The sequence below is a fragment of the Lissotriton vulgaris genome, chromosome 1_2, assembly GCF_964263255.1.
Source record: "Lissotriton vulgaris chromosome 1_2, aLisVul1.2, whole genome shotgun sequence".
NCBI lineage: Eukaryota > Metazoa > Chordata > Amphibia > Caudata > Salamandridae > Lissotriton > Lissotriton vulgaris.
Window position 1 is genome coordinate 158,140,622 of NC_141686.1, and position 23,813 is coordinate 158,164,434.

At 44.8% G+C, this 23,813-nt stretch overlaps 1 protein-coding gene across 1 annotated transcript in view; it reads right to left on the reverse strand.

Moving 5' to 3' along the window:
• The window catches only part of FBXO7 (F-box protein 7), a 161,178-nt gene that overhangs the window by 33,970 nt on the left and 103,395 nt on the right, over window positions 1-23,813 (reverse strand). The window contains exon 9 of the mRNA XM_086953013.1: window positions 6,510-6,547. Within this exon, the coding sequence (XP_086809139.1) occupies window positions 6,510-6,547 (38 nt within the window). The remainder of the gene's footprint in view (window positions 1-6,509; window positions 6,548-23,813) is intronic.

Consider the following 23,813-nt stretch of genomic DNA (forward strand, 5'->3'; position numbering starts at 1 on the left):
GAACTGTTAATGTGCGTTTAGCTTTCTGATAACAAATCTGTATGCACTTAACAATCTATCTGGCTAAACCTGATCTAGAAATGGGGTTGCCTTTGTGCTGCGGTGAAAAGGCAACAAACAGTTGCTTAGTTTTTCTGAAATGTTTTGTCCTTTCTATATAGTACAGGAGAGCTCTCTTAACGTCTATTATGTGTAGAGCTCTTTCTGCCACTGAATCTGGATTAGGGAAGAACACTGGCAGTTCTATTGTTTGATTGATGTGAAGCTGGGATACCACCTTTGGCATAAATTTAGGGTTTGTACGTAGCACTACCCTATTTGTGTGAATTTGGATGAATGGCTCCTGAATAGTTAGGGCTTGCAGCTCACTAACTCTTCTAAGTGATGTAATCGCCACTAAAAAAACACTTTCCACGTTAGGAATTGTATTTCACACGAGTATAGAGTGTCAAAAGGTGGTCCCATCAGTCTGGTTAGAACCACGTTTAGGTTCCAGACAGGTGAAGGTGGGTGTCTAGGAGGAATCACTTGTTTAAGTCCCTCCATGAAAGCTTTAATAGCAGGCACTCTGAAGAGTGAAAGGTGCTGCCTGTTCTGAAGATAAGCTGCCACCGCAGCTAAATGTATACGTATGGAACTGTAGGCTAGATTGCATCTGTGTAAATGTAACAGATAACATATGATGTTTTGAGTTGATGCATCTAGTGGATTTGTGTCATTATTGTTACAATAAATGACAAATTGTTTCCACTTTGCCGCATAGCATGCTGTGGTGGTAGGTCTTCTTGCCTCCTTGATAATATTCATACAGTCAGGAGGCAAGTTCAGGTAACCAAACTATGACTTCAGGAACCAGATTGCAAGGTTTAACTGTTGCGGATCTGGGTGCTGAATGTCTCCATGGCTCTGCGTTAAAAGACTCGGTGTTAGTCGCAGCCTTTGATGAGGCACCACGGAAAGTTCTAGGAACGTGGTGTACCATGGTTGCCTCGCCCACGTTGGAGCAACTAGGATGAGTGTCATTGAGTGTTGTCGCAGTTTGCGTGCCACTAGTGGTATGAGCGGGGCTGGTGGAAAGGCGTACGCAAATCTGCCAGACCAGTTCATCCAGATCGCATTGCCCTGAGACTGCGGATGTGGAAACCTGGCGGCGAAGCTTTGGGATTTTGCATTTTCCCTTGTGGGCGAACAGGTCTATCTCTGGGTGGCTCCACTGCTGGAAGTACAGTAGGAGCACTGAGGGATGTATCTCCCACTCGCGCATCTGGTGGCTGTGTCTGCTGAGCAGATCTGCCATCTGGTTGTTCCTGCCTGGGAGGTGTTCCGCCATGAGGAATATTTTTCTCTGAATGGCCCACTTCCACATGCTTTGCGCTAGATGTGACAACTGTGGAGAGTGTGTTCCTCGCTGCTTCTGTATGTATTACATGGCAGTCATGTTGTCTGTTCGGATCAACACTACTTTGTTGCACAGATGTACCTTGAACGCCTTCATTGCCATAAAGATTGTCATCAGTTCCAGCAGGTTGATGTGCATCTTCTTTTGCTGTGTCGTCCATAGTCCCTGCACTGTGTAATGGAGGACATGCGCTCCCCATCCTATGAGAGATGCGTCCGTTGTCAGCACTATTTGTGGTAATAGGGTCTTGGAACGGTCGTCCCTTGCAAAGGTTTTGTGGGTTCCACCAATGCAGAGAGTTGTATGCGCGACAGGTCACCAACACTAGGTCTTTTAATTGTCCTTGAGCCTGGGTCCACTATTGTGCTAAGCACTCCAGAAGCGGACGAATGTGTAGTCTCGCGTGAGGGACTATGAAGATGCAGGAGGCCATCATGCCTATCAACTGCATAAACACCTGTGCTGGGAGCGAGTGTTGAGGTCTGAATTTCTGAATCAGTAATTGAATGCTGTTGATTCTTGCTGAGTTTGGCTGTGCCTTTGCTGCCAGAGTGTCTATTGTCGCTCCCAGGTACTGTCGTATGTGGGCGGGTTGAAGATGAGACTTTGGGTAGTTTAATGAGAATCCGAGGCTGTGTAGGTGAATAGTGCGGGACATGTGGCTGGCACATTGCTGGGCTGACTTTGCTTGGATAAGCCGTTTGTCCAGATAGGGGTAGACGTGAATATGCTGTCTCCGTAGGTGCGCAGCTACTGTGGCTAGGCACTTGGTAAACACCCTGGGGGCTCTTGTCACCCCGAAAGGCAGGACCTTGAACTGGTAGTGCTGATTCTGTATGGTAAACCCGAGATATTTCCTGTGTGCCGGATGTATAGGTATGTGGAAATATGCGTCTTTTAGGTCTAGTGTTGCGAGGAAATCTCCCTGACTGAGTAATGGTAGAACCTGCTGTAATGTGAGAATGTGAAAATGTTCTGACAAGATGTATTGGTTTAGGGGCCTGAGGTCCAATATTGGCCTGAGACCCGTCTTTTTTTTGGGAATTAAGAAGTACAGCGAGTATACCCCTGTACCCTGTAGTTCTATAGGTACGAGTTCTATGGCCCCTTTTTGCAGCATGCTGATGACCTCTTGCTGCAATAAGTGTATGTGCTCTGCGGACATAGGACGGTGTCTTGGGGGTATGTTGGGTGGAGTGGAGGTTAGCTCTAGACAATAGCCGTACTGGATAAGTTGTCTCACCCACCTGTCTGTGGTAATGCTTTCCCAGACTGGCATGAACTGCTGTAATCGTCCCCCGACCAGTGTCTGGGGGCAGTGACAAGACGTCACTGTTTAGTATTGGCGGAGGATCTGGTGTTGTTATTCCCTCTGTTGCCACGGTATCCACCTCTATTGTTTTTATTATAGGTGGTTTGCGTGCTCCCTTTATTGTATGGAGTCTGCTGAGATGCCTGGCCTCGTGTAGCTCCTCTGTTACCGGAGCGACGAAAGGAGCCTCCTCTGAATTGTTGCGACTGCAAGGCACCCATAGACTTGGCTGTCTCTGTGTCCTTTTTAATCTTTTCTAATATTGTGTCCACATCAGGACCAAATAAATAATCAGGGTTCACAGGTTGACTTAATAATGTGGTTTGAATCTCAGGTTTGAACCCAGAGATGCGTAACCACGCATGTCTCCTGAGCATGACACTTGTGTTGATGGCCCTGGCTGCGGTGTCTGCTGCGTCTAGCGAACATTTAATGGATGCGTTAGATATGAGTTTTTCCTCTTGTATCAGTGTTTCCGCTCCCTCCTTGTAGACATCAGGCAAATGTTGTAGCAGTTGCTCTACTGTGTCATAGTGAGCCCTATCATATCTGGCTAATAGGGCTTGCGTATTAGAAATTCTCCATATATTAGCTGCTTGAGCAGCCACCCTTTTTCCAGAAGCCTATAATATCTTAGACTCCTTGTCTTGAGGAGGAGCATTACCAGTGGTTTGGGAGTTGGCACGCTTACAAGCATTTGATACCACCAAAGAGTCCAATGTCAGCTGTCCCTTTATATATGTAGGGTCCACAGGTGCCGAATTTTCTTTCAATTCTAGGGTTAACAACCCTTGCTCTTGTGGTTTCCTTGAAAATGTCTCCTTCGTGTTTAAGGACACCTTTCAACATTGGCAATGTCTTGACTGACTTCTCTGAAGTGGAGAAAGTGTCAAATAGGAAGTCTTCTTCAATTGGGTCAGCATGCATCTCCACTTCATGATTGTTTGCTGCCCTTTCTATTAATGCATTAAACGCAGCTGTATCCTCTGTTGGCGAAGTCTTGACAGGATAAGAATGAGTGTCAGGAATAGTCTGTGACTCCCCCGGGTCTACAGGGTCTGTCCAGGCTTGAGTATGGTCATCCTGATCCGTGTCCACAGGATAATTAAATTCCTCATTGTAGTTATACCCCACATCCTCATCAGTGTGTGTGGGTGAGTATGCAAAAGTGTCCTGGCCATGGGACCTTACAGTCTCAAAAAGAACAGGTGATGTGGAAGAATCCCTTTTCTTCTTGAGTGGAATTTTATATGTTTCAAGAGGATTTTCTGGCCTGATCTTCCTCTGATAAATAGTAAGTTTGTCAGAGTTAGAGTCAATATGTAACTTTGACTGCTCATCATAGGAGGGCTCTTGGTACACAATGTCCTCTTCTAGAGAATGACTCATTTTCCCCATCAACACCTTCTTGGACGTTTCGATCCCAGTTTTTGGTTCGAACGCCTTAGGCCGTGCAGTCGGGGGCAGTCCGAATTTTATCGGTGGCATAGTCTTTGTAGACTGACTGACCTTCTTCGGGGCCGGCATCGTCATTGGTCCGACCGACTTTGTCTTTTCGCCAATACGTTGTTGGCCTTGCGTCGACTTCGGCGCCTGTTGCGTTGGAGGCGCACTCTTCTGCCTCGACTCGACGTGCTCCTTCGAGCCGCTCTTGGTCTTCGGCTCGAGGCCTTTGACGAACTGTGACCTGTCGACTTGTTGCTTTGGATCGAGTCCCTTATTTGTGTTGATGTCAGTCGACATCGACCTCGTCGGTTCGACGTGCTTGACTTTAGTCATGGACTTCAGTGTACCGATCTTCGGTTCGACACCCTTCTTTTTCGTCGAATCCGAGGGATCTGAACTCTGCGATCCGAAGGCTGTCTCCAGCAGTTTCGGTTTAGTTTTCGACTGCATGGCTTTCTGTTTCGATTTAACCAGTGACTGGTAATGTTCGACCGATGGCTCTTGTGATATATTCTTAGCCGGGCTGAGACGCGAGGCTATAGAATGTTCGTCATGATCTTGGCTAAGGCCTTCCGGCGATGCCTCGACCTGAGCTCCTGGAAGTCTTTCAGTGTCTGTACCGGGCCCGTACTCACGGTTGGGCCTGGTTCATCGCTCGAGTCGTCATCGACGGCTCCTATGGCTAGTGCGTCGTCCCCTACCTCGTCGATGTTTTCATCCTCAACATTTTGTTCGTCGTCTTCATAATAGTTGGAGTAATGCTCCGAACTGGGATCCGATTGCTGTTCTGGCTCCTCAGTCTCGACGACCTCATCGTCTTCTTCATCGAAGATATTTACCGGGCCGGGCGCTGGCTTAGTCATCGTCTGCCTCACTGCGCGTCGAACTCGAAGCGTCTTCTTTGACCTGAATTGAGCACAAGCTAGACAGTTGGCCTCATTGTGCTCCGGAGATAGGCACTTGTTGTACACCGGGTGTGCATCGATATGTGGGTACTTAGAATTACAAAGGGGGCATCGTTTGAACGGGCTCCGTTCCATCGACGATCGGGCCTCTGGTGTCGAAAAGGTCACGCGGCCCTCTTCCACGTCCTGCTCGAAAAGAACTGGAACAAAGTACTCGGCACCGATCGAAATGACAATACCGACGACCCTGAAGGCCTTTAGGCCTTGTAGAAAAGATTTCTATTGATTCCGAACTTGAGTAAAGAAAGTACATCCGAACCCAATGGCGGAAAAAAATAATCCGAGGATGGAAAGGATGCCCATGCGCACTGTAGTCCAGGGGAGGAGCCACCTATCTCGTGATACTTCGAAGACTCTTCCAGGACAACAATGTGCAAACATCCGGACCCAACACTAGGCGGCGATCTATGCACAGATATGAATTCAGCAGCCCACATGCCTCGAACATGCCGATTACGGAGCCATCCTGCTTGGTGTAGGTGATATGCAAATCAGCCTTGACCCTGTGCCTCATGGGAACAGTCCAGCCCGAACTGCCAAGCCATGTCTTTCCTGGACCGGAATCAAGCATCCTAGGATGGGTTTCTTGCTATCAGTTTTTGCATTTGTCACCCCGAGTGGGATGGGTATGCTCAGACGCGAGTCCCATGCTCTCCACACCACTGGAGTCAAGCTATCCTGGCTGAAGACGGCTGATAGCCAGAAACCGGTCCTAGGATGCTTGATTCCGGTCAAGCAAAGACATGGCTTGGCAGTTCGGGCTGGACTGTTCCCATGAGGCTTATTTGCATATGGCCATGGCTGAACTGGGGTGGTGTGGAGTGCAAAAAAACAATGGATTTAGGCCCAGATCTCTGTACTGGGATGAATGTATGACATTGTTCTGCATTCTGTCCATCAACTGTTGGTGTGGCCCTTGAATACACTGCACATTCCAACTTGCTTTATGGTGTCCTGTTGTCACTCAAGGTGCTTCTATAAGTGGAGTCAATGATGTATTTTCTTACGCAATTATGAATGTGAACAGGAAAGACTGAAGTACATAAGATAAAACATTGTGCTTGTTAAATAGAATTTGTGGTTGTGTGGGTCTTTCTTTTGGTTTAAGTTGTGCCCTGCGATATAAGTCAAAGTTAAAAGCAGGTATAGGAATGATTAATGGAAACCATAAAAGTACCTGAGAATTTTTTAGATAACAGTCACAAATATTGTGTCTAATGAAACAATACTAATCTCAAGTGACTCAGGGCCTATTATAGTGAATAGGCTGCCTATTATCAAATACTTGCAAAGTGATTTTTCTACTCAATAAATATTTTGGAAATAATGTGACTCTTCCAATCCATTTGAGCAAAAGAAAACTAAATCCCACACCAGAACCACTCACCGCTTTCCAATCGGTTTCTCTGGGTCGAGGAGTTGAATCTATTTAAAAAAAGAAAAAAAAGCAGATGAGACTTGAGAAGAACAAAGTTTTCACTAGGAATAGAAAGCAATAATATCTGGAAAGTTTTAAAGCAGACTTTTTATTTGTCTGTCTTTCAACTATCATTATCACGACTCCAAGGAAAAAAATTTTTATGGGTATATAACTGCACGGACAAGGGCTCCTCTCAAGATACAAGTATGTAATGGGAGAAAACTAGATTGTGGCTCAGCTTCCACAATGTCAAAACAAGCTAACATCTTGAAATATATTTTTGGGAAGAATCGCACACTTACCCTTGGGAGCATGTCAAGGTCTTCTCCAGATAAAATTATGTGTGGTAATTTAAAAGAAACAAAACAACTTTACAATGAGGATCCTCATTACGAGTACCTGCTTAATTTCAACGGAGCCGGTAATGCCAGGTAACAGCCCAACTACAAATACAAGATCTACAGGAACACCGCAAATCTGAATACTAGGTACTGGATGGTGGGTGAAAGCCTGTGCGAAAATGGAGGATTCACTGGAGAAATTGCACACTAACTTATGAATCCACCAGGGAATTCCTCATTTTTGTATTGTACCCTCATGATTCCAGATGTTATGTAGGCCAAACTTTTTCCCCCCTGCAAAGTCGCAGGTTCCCAGAGTATCAGTAACTCCGGAGGTGGGAAAATTCCAAGCCATTTCCTGAGACACTCCTAATGAAGGACAAAGAAATATGACGAAAGTCCTAAACAGTTTTAATTGAAAACAGCATAAAAATTAAGAGGACATAAAAATGTAGTAATTATGAGGCAAAGATAAGGAGTTATTAAAAAAGGTTACATACAAGGTAAAGCCACAATGACATCTTTGAAGTCTACTACAAAGACATTGACTTCCATATTTGGAGAAGACTCCTGATATTTGTTGGATTCACAAAGAACACAGGGGGTACACTTGCAAAGTTAGAACTGTGACAGAATTTCAGAAGTTACCATGTGCCTAATTTACTAAGGAAAAGTAAATACAGTGGACTATTCTTTTGTAGAACGACTTTCTCTCGAAAGGAACTATATTTTCTATTCCTTTTGTTGTGAGCTTTCAGATTGATAAAGTCCTTGCTTATTTTTTGAAAAATCAAAAAAACTTGGAAAATCGTGGATGGTTTTTGGAGTTTGCAGGGAAAACTCTTCTATTCTGCCCCTACATTTACCAATGCATAGTATTCACCATACCAGAAGATATATATTTCCATACTTTTTGTGCACCTCTATGGAACTTGGTTATGTCAACACTAGTGAATTTTAAAAAAATTAATAACTAGCATTTTACATTTATAAAAAGGAATTTTCCAGTGAGTTGCTTAAACATATAGGATAGTTGGAGTAATTTTTGCTCATATAACATATATATACTAATATTCTGTCAAACAGGTTTTATGGTGCCTTTAACATACATTAAACATGGATTTATTCAGGAGTTTGTGTGTATGTCCCCTTTTGCCAGATGGCTGGAAAATAAAGAGTAAGAAACAGTGTCAATTTAGGTAGCAAGACAAAAATCAGTTGCCCTTATTTATATTTATTTTCAGTAGACCAAACATCTTAAGGACAAAAGGACCTGTTAATGTCTTAGAATACAGCTATATAGAATGCTTAAAATCCCATTCAAAGCCATTAATTTTTATACCGGTGATCCAGACCAGCCAGGTCTTGACCAAAAGCCTTGTGCTCTCTAACCCAGCCCTCCTCCTATGGTAATTTAGATCATGATTTAGTTCTAATGAGAGCAAGTGAGGGTCGGGTTGGAGGACACACGAACAGTATCAAGAGGCCCTGGACCAGCAACATGTTCTGGATCAAGGCTAAGCACTGACAATGTAAATGGATTCCATTACAAATCATTGTACGCTAATGTATACTTTTAAATAGAATGGTCTGGGAGAATCAAGAGTATCCAGCACTGATTTAGATGCATTCTGGTCACCAAGTACCAAACTCCCAAAGAACGCCATGGTGTTTTGTGGCCTTTAAACCTCTCAAATTATATCCTATACCGATCACTGGAATGTATGCTATAAATCCACGACTTTATCCTTGGAAGAGATGAGTCATACCTGTAAAATTCCAAGCACTCAATAAAAGCTTTTTTAAAGCTACATGCATTTACTCAATGTCCCTTTGTTGCTTCCCCTCAATGACAGACTGCATTACCTACAACAAACATGAACATCTCACCAACCAGCGTCTCTAGTTCAAACATGAATGCAAAGACATACACCAGACCAAGATTAGTAATTCTGTATTTTTTAAGTCCTGCATTACAGCACATCTCCACCAACCACCCTGTTTATCACAGCAAATCTTGACTCAGGCCATTATGTGCTCTTGCTAGATGTCTGCATAGAAGAGTATACAAAGAACTGATTAACTTCTCTGCCTCAAGCTATTTGATCAAAATCATGCTGTGGTAGATCCTGAGATCCATAGTTATCTGTAGAAAATGACTCCATTATATCATCCACCACTGCTGTTGGCATGGCTAGCCTTTCATGTCTATGAACCAAGGCAGCATTTCTCCTGTTTTCAGAACAGATTCGTCGGTAGTACCAACAATGCAGCTCAATCTCTTATTTTACGGGGCGATCTTTCTTAACAATTAAATAGCAATCGCAAGCCAAAGAAACTAGTTGTCTCCCCAACTGGTTATTCTCTTCCCAGATTGCGCTCTGCCCCTAATTTATACACACTACTGCAATGTAAAGATGGCAATTCAATACCATATCCAGTCAAAACGACCTCATTTGCTAGTGTTTGCTGATGCAATACCTCTACACCATTCAAGGGGTATTTATAGGGGAAAAATAGCAACTAAAATAAAAATTAAATGTTAATACTTCCAAAACATTGATAAATATCAACTAGCAATCGGATTGAATTCCCCAGTAAAATTGTTTATGTGCAACAGGCTTCTCAAACACTAATGAAATCCACACTTGATCATTTATAGAAATGGTGATGCTTTTACTTTTTGACAGTTGTATTTTAGTAGTTTTGTTTATTTTTATGTTACTTGTACACAACTCACAAGCACTGACACTTCAAAATGCTTTTTTTTTAAATTATCATCTTGTCGAGTGTGGTTTACTTTGTTTCGCAATTGCCTTTAGACAGCAGGTCTTTTGAGATGTTATCCAACTCTTATAAATGAGTGCTTATTATTATTATTTGAAATTTATAAGGCGCACAGCTACCCAAAGGGGTTTCTCGGCGCCAAGCAGGGTAGGCAAGAAAGAACAAGCATTTACAATGCAACAATTTCGCCTTTGCAAAAGTTAGAGCTATTGGCATTGTAAATGACATCATTTTTATTTATGTGTCGGTTTTGAAAACAGATAAATAAATGGCATTGTCATTTACATTGGCAATAGCTTAATCTCTCGCAAATGTGAGACCTATTGTACCCTACTGGACGAGCTCAGCAGACAGCAATTACTTGTAGACGAGTTCTATAACACAACAGTGACACTGCTAAATCCAGCGCTTCACAATAGAAACAGAAATGATACATGAGAAGATTACGAGTGAACAAATTACAAAAGCAGACGTTAAATTACATGAGGCAAAAGTGACAATTGTGAGCAAACAAAATACACGAGGTAGCAAAAGGTACCTTACAGGAGGAATATACGAACTCGAAAGCAAACCGGAATCCCGGAGGGCCAACGTCTGCTGGTTCAAGACGGCGGAAGGGAGACACAAGAGAGGGGCCATGCATTAAGGGTACAACTGTGAGAGCAGAGGAAGAAGCAAACACATGAGTCGGAGTCTCAGCGACTAAGCGAGCAAAGCCAGCGCGTAACACATGAAGCGGAGAGAGAGAGCACAGCCGGACATGGCCAGCACCAGATTTTTATCCTGTTAGGGGTTCGTAGTTTATGCCCAAACAGCTCTGGAACGAGAATAGGGGAATACCATAGGATAAAGTGTACTTAAATATTGAGGTGATGTGAGAAAAAAAACGAAGAAATAAGTACTTTAAAAAAACACTAAAAGCCCTGGTAGGACCAACACATGGTTGACAGCTGCATTTCCCTGCCAAATACTAATGAAAGAGCGAGCCAAGTAATTGGATTCTTAGTCAAACCCCAAAACGTAAACATTAATACTGTGTTTAGCAATCACAAGTAGTTATTTTTTTTCCCATGAGAGTTCTTTCAAGAAAATCTAAGAGGACACAATATTTTCCGCGCACAGAGCTGAAAATGCATTGTTATGAAAGAGTAACACCAGGCAGGAGTAGGAAAGATAACAAGCAACAAGGGGGGAGGGGGTGAGGAGCTCACGCACCAACATGTGGGGGGAGGGGGTGAGGAGCTCACGCATGCATTTTGGCTCATGGCATGGAATGTCACGCCAAAACATTTTACCACTGCAGGTCCTCTGAAGGGGTGTTCTAAATGTGTACAATTGGAGCAGCCCTGGAGAGGTTAACACACGGTGACTTTTGCAACAGCTGCGCATTCACAAATATAGCTGGTCTTAACCCACTAAACTGGAAGGATTGATCTTTACACAAAGCTTTTTGGAAATGATTAGGCGATGTGACGATAATGGTGAAGAGCCACTGCTGCACACGGGTACTTTCAGAGGCCTCTTCCGGTCCGCCCCGGGCAGCGTTTTTAGGGGTCACATCTTTCAGACGGTGTTTCCAGGGACCCACATAGTTACTGGGAGAGTACACGCATGTGCCGCAAACCATTTAGTGCTTTAACAAAGGGAGGCTCTGTCAACATTAACTTAGCCCTATCATATTGCTTCCTGCGCTCGAGGGTACACATATTGGATGTTCACGTAAATAGCTGTACGGGCATTAAAGACAGTGTAATATTGCATGTAATCCACGTTTACGGACCCTGACGCAGCGGAAAAAGGGTGTGATGTGAAGACACGAGTTTGTCATACAATCTCGCTCTTCATGCACGGCTTTGCGTTTGTGTGATGCTGGACTGCACGTGGGCCCGCGCCACGACAGACTGCCCTGTTGGCCCTTCATTCGTGATTCTTTCTTTCTCTTGGTTATTAAGCGCCAAGAAGCCACAGGATTGTGTTTGTATGTGCGTGCTCCGCGCGCACACACATAGATAGGGAGAGAGATGAACACATATATATGTGTATATATATGTGTGTGTTTGTATGCAATGTCACTATATATAAACATATGCGTGTGTGGCTTTGCTCTGAATGCAGACTCCAGGTCCCAAACACATGCGCCTACGCCATAGAATATATAGATACGTATAAAATCCGTAAGACAAAAAGATATCCGCAAAAAATCTGCCTTTCTGGAGACATTTGCCTAGCCTCCGTGGAAGTGCGTGTAGTAAGGCTGGCTCTGGGGCAGCGGGTCATACCACCCGTAGTCAGGGCAGGTTATTAACACGCTCCAGACTGTAGATGCAATCTCCACGCAGCAGGCGGCTGGAGAGGCCTCACCGGTGCCTGGCGTGTCCATGCTAGCAGGAGGGGCGCGTGTTCGGCCTGTCCTCTCTTCTGGTGCTCCTTGGAGGGTCTGTGACAAGGGGCACCTGTGCTCACGGGGAGGCAGAGGCCTTACCTGGCAAACCCGCGCTGCCAGCACCTCGTCGGAATGTCCGTAAGCAGGGCCCCCACCCGAGGAAGAGGCCAGGGTCAGGCCTCACAGGTCCGCACTGGAGGTACCTGGCTTATTCTCTGTAAGAAAGGGCGCCATGGCTGAAGGAGAGGCCCGCACCGGGCCTGGCACGGCCGCAGCGGCATACCTGGCAGAGGTAAGTCCCTGTAGGAAGGGGTTGGCTGTGCTCACAGAGAGGCCTATGCCAAGGCCGGAAAGGCCTCAATGTCATAGTCAAGCAGAGTGCCTGCAAGAGGAGGCACAGAGGCTCACGGACGCGCCAGGTTAGTGCTGTGCCAGGCATGTCCCCGTGGAATATGCTCCACGCGTGGTGTGTAAGAAGAGAGTACCAGGGCTCATGGGCAGGCCTTGGACATGCCTGCATGTCTACAGGGCCGGTGACCGGCGGAGGGTCTGTAAGAAGCGGGTGTATTGCCCTATAAAAGGCCTGGGCACCTCTACAAAAATATATGAGTGTGCAGGTAGAAGGCTTCGTGCCAAGGTCTTCCTAGGGTAACCCCATTCCGGGGCACATCCCCGGATATTAATAGCTGGTGTATTTAAATCTAGGACCCAGGAATCCTTCGCTTGTGGAAGGGCCTACGTGTCTGCTGCGCCAGCCTTTGTACGCAAGCAGAGGAAATGCCCGAATGCAGCACCCGCCCAGGCCTGCTAGGTGGCGCTCTCTGAACATTGTGGCAGGTAGCGCTGTTTTTCAGACACATCTCTCTGTAATTTGAATGCAGTAGTGGCCGTGAATTGTACAAAATATCTCTCAGGACCTTTGATTCTTTCCAAGCGCCATGCAAAGCAACGTCACAGGCCCCACACCACTAGCACTGGGGTCTTAGAGCCAGAAACGCGGACTTTAGCAAGATAGAAAGAAACAAGTCAGGTCCCGGGCCAGCAGCCAATCACAGCGCGGCCCGGGGAATGACATCACGGGGGTGTCCCGGGCCGGCAGCCAATTACAGCACGGCCCGGGACACACGGCAACAAGGGGCGGGACTTAAAAAAAGAGTCAGAAACGCCCACGATTCGAGTTCTGAACGGGAAAAAGTGATTGACAACGATGTCTTCCAATGGCTAGCCCCCATTTATGGAGCTAGCCAATGGAAGAAGAGGCGGGTTTAATCCCCCATACTGTTCTAACATTAGATTTCGCTTGCGAAACCTAAAAAAGGTATGAAGAAAGGCTAATTTAAGAACAACCAGGTTTTCAGACCCTTGTGGAAGGTGAGCAAAGAGGTCTCCGCTTGCAGGGAGACTGGTAAGGAATTCTATAAGGTCGGTCCCAGGTAGGCCAATGATCAGCCCCTCATACGGGCCAGTCTGATTTTTGGAACAACGAACCAGATTTGATCAGCGGAGCATAGGGGGCGGGATGGAAGAGGACGCTGAATCAAATCATGCAAATATTTTGGGGGTCCAACTATAGATATAGATATAGATATATATATATATTACAACTGAGTCTCCCAACGAACACAATATCCCCCGGGAAACAAAATGAAGCCGCCACTCCAGCCACTCAATTTTCGAGTGGCGGCTTCATTTTGTTTCCCAGGGGATATTATGTTCGTTGGGAGACTCAGTTGTAATTTTAAGCGGTCTGGTTCCACCGCACGAAGCACCAAACACGGACGGAGACCTGAACCAACAATCGTTATATATATATATCTCCTACTGGCGGTCGCCAGTAGGTAGTTCTAATTAGGATTATTTTGTGTAGGGAATTCGCAACATTCTATTGGGAATAACTTTGGCGCCGGTTGAGGAATCTGCCTGAAATTTTCCTCAAATTCGCCCCGCGAAGTTCCTCTCCTTCCTTGAAAGTTTGGGGGGATTCGTCAAACGGTGGCCGAGATAAAAGGGGGGTCCCAAAACGTGTTTTCCCTATGTTAATTTCCATAGGGCGGTCAAACTCACTTTTAGTCCGAACGGCTGAATGGATTTCCACCAAACTTGGCAAAATTGTAGGGACTGGTAGCCCGATGTGCCTTTGCTATGTCTCAAGATATGTGCTCCAGTGGATTTTGAGTAATTTAGGTTCAAAAAAATATATATATCTATAAGCGCGCCCCGGTACGCGCACCGGGGCGCGTACCAGCGCGCTACGCGTGTTCGCGCGCGGAAAGCTGATTGGCTCTCGGGTGTCTGTCAACATTCCAAACAGTCCGGAGCGGCCGCCAACTTGTGTCTCGGTAGGATCGAGACACAAGAGGTGGCAAAAACAAAGGGGGAAATGACCAAAAGGGGGCAGAGTAGACCCCCCCTGACCCCCTAGGTTTGATGTGGGGGCCATAAAAGGGCCCCGCGGGGCAAAAAAAAAAAATTTTTCCCCGATTTGCGCGGGGGAGCGCCCGGTACGCGCACCGGGGAGCGTACCGGGGAGCGTACCATGGGGAAAAAAGAATGACAGAGTTCTTAAAAAATGTAGCTTTTTTTATAAATTGGAGGTAGTTCTAAAAAGAACTGGGTTTTTTCTTTTTTTTGTTGTTTTATATTTTTTTATTGTTTTTTGAACATTTTGTACTTTTTTGGGCTTTTATGAACAATTTTATATTTTTTTTGTTATTTTTATGGGGAGAAACAAAAAAACAGGGAATTGTAAACGGCTCAACTGGAGCAAAAAAAAAAAATCAGGAAAAAATTAAGGTTTTTTTGGGGCAATTGTGGTTGTCACCAGCACGGTTGATGAGCTTTATGCTTTGCTCACCATAGGTAATTGTTTTACCACAAAATATACACGTGATTTTGTATTGCCCAAACTGGGGTTGTATGTTTGGGACCATCTCTCTTGTCTCTGGACCCGAGTCATGAGTGATGTCACTGACCATGTCATCCCCACCGAGACCAGGAAGACGGTCACCCAGGCCCTCGTCACCAGCCGTCTGGACTACGGCAACACCCTCTACGCCGGAACCACCGCCAAACTCCAGAAGAGACTCCAGCGGATCCAGAACGCCTCAGCACGACTCATCCTGGACATCCCCCGCCGCAGCCACATCTCCGGACACCTGAGAGACCTGCACTGGCTCCCGGTCAACAAGAGAACCACCTTCGGTCTCCTCACCCACGCACACAAAGCCCTACACAGCCAAGGCCCAGGATACCTCAACAGCCGCCTTAACTTCTACGCTCCCAAACGCCAGCTTCGATCGACCAGCCACGCCTCGCCGCCGTCCCCCGCATCCGTAGAGCCACCACAGGGGGGCGGTCCTTCTTCTACCTCGCCTCCAAGACATGGACCTCCCTCCCCACCCACCTCCGCCTGACCCAGGACCACCTCGCCTTCAGGAAGCAACTCAAGACCTGGTTGTTCGAGCAGTAGCAGATCCCCCTCCCCCAGCGCCTTGAGACCCACTGGGTAAGTAGTGCGCTATATAAATGCGATGATTGATTGATTGATTGATGAGTGATGTAATATGTGACGTCATCAGCAGTGCATTGCAGGCGCGCAAGTTATAGTGAGTCCAACTAACTATAACGTGGGAATTTCAATGGTTTTATGTCAGTAAAATTTCCAGCTAACTATAACTGGTGTGAAACCTATGGTTTTTTCAGTGAATTTAATAGGTTTTTTTTAAATGCTAATTCCTAACTATAACTGGTGTGAAACCTATGGTTTTTTCAGTGAATTTCATAGGTTTTTTAAATGCTAATTCCTAACTATAACTGGTGTGAAACCTATGGTTTTTTCAGTGAATATATATATATCCTTTGTCCTTACCTGGAGAAAGACTGGCTGATATATATATATATATATAACACAGAGCCTTAAATTTCAGCAGATTCGACACAGTCAACCAGTGGAAATCTCGTGAACACCCCGAGACCAAGGAAATCTTAGGCAGCTGAAAAAGAAGTCTTGCTGCTGCCTTATGCACCAGCTGCAGCCTCAGGATGGTTTTCTTATCTGCTCCCAGAGGAAATTACTATAATCCAGTGTTGAAATAACAAGAGCCTGGATCACAGTTCTCTGGGCTGAGAGAGGAATAAGCCATAGAATCTTCTTGAACCATTGCAAGATTGCAAAACAGGTGGATGAAATCTTAAGCCACTTGTTGTTTCATCGATAGATGTTTATCTATAAAGAAACCCAGGTTCCAAACACTGTTCACTAGTATGTGAAGAGATCCTTATTCGGCTGGGGCCAATGTTGTGGTCCCCAGAGGTCGCGTCTTTTGCCTGAGATCATAGCTTCCGTCTTATCTCCATTTAATTTGAGCAAATAATTATGCATCCAAGAGGCAAGTTTGCTCAATCCTAGCTTCAGGTCAGAGGGCTTATATCCTTGTGACGGGGAGAGGGAAAAGATAATCTGTGTATTGTCAGCATAGGATAAAAAGGGAGAGTAAAGCATTTGACAACCTCCGCTAAAGGGCAGACATATATGTCAAATAACAGGGGACTGAGCACCGAATCCTGAGGGGATGCATAAGACTTGGAACAGGCAGTTGCTGAGGAGAACTGAAAGGTCCGGTCCTTAACACCTTCCATGCTCATGACGAGCTCAGCTCGTCATGAGGCACGGTGGGCTGTACTCATGATGAGCTGAGCTCGTCATGACCTGCAGGGCGCTCACACGCGGGTATAATTCCCCTGCTGTGCTGAGCGTTCCACGAAAACGGGCATGGTCATGAAGAGCTCAGCTCGTCATGAGCACAGCGCCACCGTGCTGCGTGACGAGCCGAGCTCGTTACCAGCAACGTGGCGCTGCGCGCGCCCCCGCTCCCACCAGCGCCGCGGGGGGATTAGCCCCACGGCGAAGGGGTGAAGAAAGTAACAAAACCATTCTAAAGTCAATCCGTCCAAGCCTAGTGACTGCAGGGCTCTCACCAGGGTATGATGGGACACTGTGTCAAAAGAGGCACTAAGATCTAATAGAATGAGTACCGCAGTTTTGTCATCATCTACACGGTGCCTTAGCATTTCAGTAACCCCCAACAGTGTGGATTCAGTAGAGAATCCAGCTCTGAAACCTGATTGAGAGGTGTGAAGAAAGTTCTGGCTTTCGATGAAAGAGACCAGTTGACCATTGACATGCTTCTCCAGAATTTTTGAGAAAATAGGGAGAAACTGACTAGGGCGAAAGTTAGACGGGATAGTGGGATCAGAATTGGCTTTCTTTAAGAGAGGGAGGACCATAGTGTGTTTCCATCAGTGGGGAACTAACCCGTCCTTTAGGGAGGCATTTAGGAGCTCAATTATCGTTGCTAGAACAGAGGGATCCACCTGCTCTAATACATGTGATGGTACGGGATCAAGCGGGGAGCCAGATTTGATATTAAGGAGAAGGTGATTGAAAAAGGTAGAGTCCATAGGGGCCCCAAGTGTCCAGTTTGGGGGAAAATCTAGTATTACTTGTGGGATCAGATATAGCAGGAGTCTCTCTAACATCGAATGATTTTGGTATCAAATGTGTTTTCCCTTTGTAACACTGTGTGTATATTTTCAACTCGGTCGATGAAGAAGAGCGAGTTCTTCACATTTGCTAGGGGAAAGGGCAGGAGCCTTTGTCAGTTTTAGTGCTGTATAGTTATTTTACTACTTTGAAAAGAGTTTTAGTGCAATTTTGTGACTGTAGCATTGTTTGTCGGAAAAATTCTGCGCTGGACGCCTTGCATTAACTGTGGCATGCGCTAAAAGGTTTTTTTATATGTTATTTTAGTTTGTAGTTCATTGTAGCATTTCCTCCAACACCTTTCCAGCATATTACGTTTGGACTTTTATCTTTTAAGCCTAACCATAAATCAGGGAGCCGGAGGCAGATGTCTGTTTGAGCATTTAGTTGAAAGGGGGAGGCATACAACTACTGCTTCTAAGCTCTTGTTCTCTTATGGAAATTTGTTTGAGATTAGGTCTACTATTGGCCAAAATCTTATTGAATGTTGTAACATTAAGCCTAGCCCAACTTCTAGATTTTCATTCAGACGCCGTACAAGGCGGAGTATGAGAGGAGACCACTTTAAGTAAACGGAACAGCAAAGTGATCAGACGAGGGTAGCGGGAGGGGAAGGAGACTACTAAGTTCAGGCAGAATGGAAAAGATGGGGTCCAGTAAATGTTCGGCTGCATGAGTGGGATTTGAATTGCACAGTCGCAAATTCATCTCCCTAAGTCAGCCATAAGTGAGGTGATTTTAGGGCAATTTGAGTCCTCTAAATGAAGATTAAAATCACCAAAATTGTAAAGTTAACCGCCTTTAAAATATAAGGGGCTACTAAATCTAGAAGAGAGAACACCCATTTTCCCGCTGGCCAAGGGGGACGATATGGCAGTATGTCTGAAAAAGTGAATTTGGGTGTAAGTGTGATTCTAAAAAGTAAGCTTTCGCAATCCGGTGCAGTAAAATCTTCTATTTTGCACTCAAAGTTTGTTTTGCAAATGATTGCCACACCTCCACCTATTTTATGTTGCCTGTTTTTTTCTAATTAAAGAGTAACTGGATGATAGGGCACCTACTACATCGGGGCCCAAGCCCTCATGTAGCAATGTCTCTATTAGAAAGACTGTATCCGGTTTCTTATCTATTAGGAAACCCAGGATATGAGCTTGGTGTTTAGGGAGAGAGCGACAGCTGATATTAAAAAATAGAAAATCATTGTAGCCTTATGTCCTCAAATATTTGCTATAAGAACCATTGTATTTATAAATTGTGCAGGATGCCTCGAGTGTTTCTTTTATTGCCCTGCAGCAGGACATCCGGCAAGTACCACATGATTGTTGAAATGCAGGTGGCAGTGCTCGGGCTTATTGTCACAGGTGAGGTCTGCAGAAAATAGATTTACTGCCTACAGGCAGCATGCTAGAATGCGGGAAACCTGCGTCAGGGCCAGCCAATGCGGATGGTCCACATGGTGCTACCAGCCTGTGAGTCTGTCAGCAATGATGACCTACACGGTCAAGTTATCAGTAGTTACCAGCTGTAAGACTGCTGTCCTTTTGTTCTTTCTCGCTTGTTTTCCCTTTTCTTATATATCTCATCACAAAACGCAGGACGAAGTGAGGGTGGGGATGCAGCTCTTGCTGCATTAGAGAGGGGTGGGGAGAGCAGCTGGAGCTTATCACTGTATTTGTGTGCATTTTGTGGTGCCATACAAACCAGGAGGTGATTTAGCTCTTTGCAATTGGATGCTTTGTGGCGACACTGGACCAGTTAAGTCATCCTCAAAGTCCACTGAATCCTAATGCTAGGGGTCGTTTGATGTTAAGTGCACATTTGTTGGTAGGAGCTCGATGGAAGTGGGGAAAAAGAATTGCCGTCTAAACCACCTTTTTTGTTTCCCCTTCTCACTTTGAGGGTAACTGTGAGATCTGACTTCAAATGTTTATTAAAATTGTATGACTGCTGCATGTTTATCTTTATAAAGAGAATATTGTTTTTGTCACCTTGTTTTTTCTATTGGCTCCATTTCTTTATTCCTATTCCTCGCTCAAACTTACCTCTGCATTTATCTGCCTGTTTGGCATCAGACCAACCAGTCAAACGCTCCTTCACAAGAGAAGCACTTTTATCCTTTTGGAGAGTAGGTAAGCCCCCAACCTGTATTATGTTACAGCCATGGGAGAATTTAAACAAGCATTGAAAATGCAATAGATCTCGCCCTCGTTTAAGTTAAAGCAATTCTGTTTGTAATTAGGTGGTTTTTTAGCTTTGCTTTTATTAGTGTTTTTCAAACTTTCATGTACATAACATGCATATATATGTATATGTATGCATGTATATAGATATGCAGATGTATCTATATATATATATCTATATATATATATATATATATAGATAGATATGCAGATGTATCTATATCTATATCTATATCTATATATATATCTATATAATATAAGCCCACAGCAGGCAATACAGTGTTGCATGCTCATAGTCACCATCCACCACACCTAATCCGAAGCATCCCCTATGGGGAAATGCTGAGGATTAGAAGAGCATGCAGTACTGATGCCCAATACAAAACAGAGCAAGAAGCGTGCAGATTGAGGTTTTTGGCTCGTGGCTATCATGAAAACGTAGTTGCGGCAGCGATAAGAAAAGCCAATGCAATACCTCGTTCTGAACCCTTACTACACAAGAGATTTAACAATTTATGGTTTACATGGTATGTGACCGGATCATATATTTATACGCATATATTGATCAACATGTATATGTGTGCTTAAATAATCTTGATAAGGGTTGTTTACAAATGGATTTACCCATTCATTGTACTTCTTGCTGCATTCACATCACTACAGTTAGACAGGCATGATGCCTGTCTATTTGTCTGTGTTCAATGTAATTATTGGCTATGTATATTTTAAGGATTTATCCCAATACTTGTATTTTGGAAAGTCGCGGTGTATGGTTAAATTCAACATTAAGTTAACACGTAGTATGTTTACTATGTTTATCACACCGTTGTACATATTTCTACGTTGATTGGCTAACGCCACTTGCACTTGCACTTGCACTTTAAATTTCTGCTATTCCCCTCTGGAATGCCATGTGACCAAGGCCTCTGGGAGGCCGAAACGTTATGCTGTCCGTGTGTTGCAGAATAAACTAAATTTACTCACGGAAACCTTTGGGTCTGCTGTTTTCTGATGGCGTTGGTGTGATACGATACTTCGGCGCTGTTTGGTGAGAACCCGTGTGGAGATATATATATATATATATATATATATATTTGCACAGTTTAGTCACTAGGACTAATAAAGAGACACTCACTCGTATTTGGTAAAAAGTTACAGCGGCTTTATTCTTGCCAGCTCCTGCCCAGTTTACCGCTCCTGCTCCGTTCACCGCTGTGTGTATAACATTGAAAAATTACACAAGGGGGCAAATTCCCCACAGTACTCTGTTTGGGGAAAGCTCCTCTGTAATCACTAACTTAGCATGATATGCTAAAGGTAGAAGGTGGCACATTGTCATTCGAAAGGGGATAATCAGCCTCAATCGGAATGACAACGGGCCTGCCCACAGTCTGTGAGAGCTCAGTGAGGGTCTGCTGCAGCCTCTGGAGTTCAAAAGAAGTGCGAGCCGCCCCAGGAAGCTGAATGAAAAAGTCATTGTTGTTAAGTAGGTCAATTCTTGCCGTCCCAGGACGATTTTTTGAAAGAAAGAAGTAGGGGAACGAACTTAAATAATTTTTATAAGTAGGGGCACGCTGTGCCCTTCCGATCCCGCCCACTTCTACCACTGTCTGTTGTTGTGTTGTAGGTTTAGATGCAGCAGCAGAAAATTCAGAGGCACCCAAATGCCAGTCAGGTGACATGCTGTGTGAAGCACATGACTTCAGTTTACATGTTTAAGCCACGCCCTTAAATACATAGCCTATACTTCTTTGAAGAAATTGCTATTTACAATTCTTTGGCCACGCCCATTTTAGAGACCCTTTTCATCCTATCTAAAGCACTGTGTCTAACCTATATCGACATATATGAATTAATTAATATAACAGCGTACAGTTTCAGCGTTCATTAATAAATGCAGCAAGCTGAACTCACTTACTGTGATGTCATCAGGCTTATTGTTGTGAGACAGAACCTTGTTGGAAAATTCAGAGTCGACGGTTATGTGATGTCACACCTGTGATGTCATTAAGGTCAAACGGTGTACGATGTCCCTTCTGCTATTGCTAGCATTTTGGTGAATCATGCGCATGGAGCCAAGTAAAATGATCATGACTTCAAATTAAATGTAACCTCCGTGCATGTTAAGAACCCCAACCCGAAATCCTGCATCCACTTAAATGTAAATTCACGTTTTCAAACAATCCTACACCATTACAGATTGTGTATGTCTAGGTGAAAAATACTTGTTCTCAGTAGTATTAGCACCACATGTTGCATTCCAATTTTAGGTATGTTCTTAATAAACGTATCGGATTTGGACAGTGCTCGAAATAAAATATAAAAGAGCAGGTACTCACTATCCCTGAGCATCTGGGAAGTGACAGTATGCTACCATTAAAAAGTATTGCACCCCTGTTGAGAAGTGCCTTGCAAATTATAAAGTGCAGGTACTCCGTGCCCGCCCACTTTAAGCACTGGATTCGGTGAAATCTTTCACCAGGCTCCGCGATACGTACACTCACTATGTAGACAGTTAGAGTTCTTCACACACAGGCACAGTGCAGACTTGAGGGGATTTCAACTCATTTCAAAATACTATTGAGTTCCCTGCAAACTTATTTGCGACTCTGCAGAGTCGATTGTGGGGAAGTGAAGCACACTACATCGATCTACGAAACCGAGACACATGCATGGAGTGAGTGCTCCTGCCCGAGTGTGTTGGTGCAGTGCGATGCTGCCTGCACTCACAGCAGCTGATCTGCTATGGAAATAGCAGCGGTTACTTATAGCACAGACGGCATGCGCACTTCAAGAAATCAAGCACCACCAGCTTTTTATTTCCCCAGCATTATATATACATAGGAGCGGGCTCCTTAGTGGAGCAAGGCAGAGCAGAGCCTACCTCCGGAGAATACACACGGGTAACTTCCCACCTCCCTCCTACCGTCAAACGGAGGCACATCTTATTAAAGTCCACATATCTCCCAGCTTCCGTTGCTCGCCAAGGGTCTGAGAGATTGCCCTTTCCCTGGGGATCTGCTTCACCTTCCAGCCGCCATCCCTGTTCCCATCCTGACCCCCAGCTGTGCCACTCCACGCACGAAGCGCCCTGCGTCAGAAACCCCCTCCCATGAGTAAAAATGTAACTTTAAAGAATGCCAACCTCAACATGGCCGCCTCTGTCATCCACGCCTGATGCCATGTTGGAGTTGGCAACTCCTGTGCATATATTTAAATACCCTTTCATGTGCCGAAGTAATGATATCCACGTTGAATAGGGTTACTACGTTTTACAGAGAGCAAAACAATTGTCCCTTGTTTGCGGGCCTTTCTCGTTTTAAGCATTACATACAAGCAAGATCATGTTTGTTCAGGCACTTGAATCAATGTAATTTTGATAATTCTATTCATAACTACAGTTACGTAGGAGAGAGAGCGTGGTGGGCGAGGTAACAGGAGCAGAGGAAGGAAAGGAAGACGGGAAACAGGGGAGGGGAAAGGAGGGAAAGGAGGAGGAGCAGCGAGCATGGGAGCTTGAAACGAGGACAGGGGAGGAGAAAGCAGTTGTCTGATGTAGACTTTTCTCTTCGCCTGCTTTTCTTCTGAAGTAAAAGGTTTTTATTATCTTTGTGGGGCCATGTATTTAGCCCCATAAAGAGAACAAATCTTTTGCAGCAGAAAAAAAGCAGGCCAGTCCATCCAAGTGGGACGGGCAAAAAAGATAAAAGTGTACTCACACTAACCTCTTTCCCAATGGCTGGCCACCGTTTAGCATAAACGGTGGCGCCATCCAATGGGAAAGAGGGGTGGGGCTTAAAGCCTGTAACTAAAAGCTCCTCAAAATCATTAGATCTCGCGAGCGAGACTGCGCATGTGAGCAGATCACGCTAGGCTTCGACCTAACAAAACGGTATGCACATCATGCAAGCTCGCTTTAAACAATGAGTAAATAAAAGAGCAAGCTACACTGAACCAGAAAACCTCCAATAAATCACCAGACAATCCTATAGGATGCATACTTATCAAAGCTAGGTTGCTAGTTAATAATACCATGGA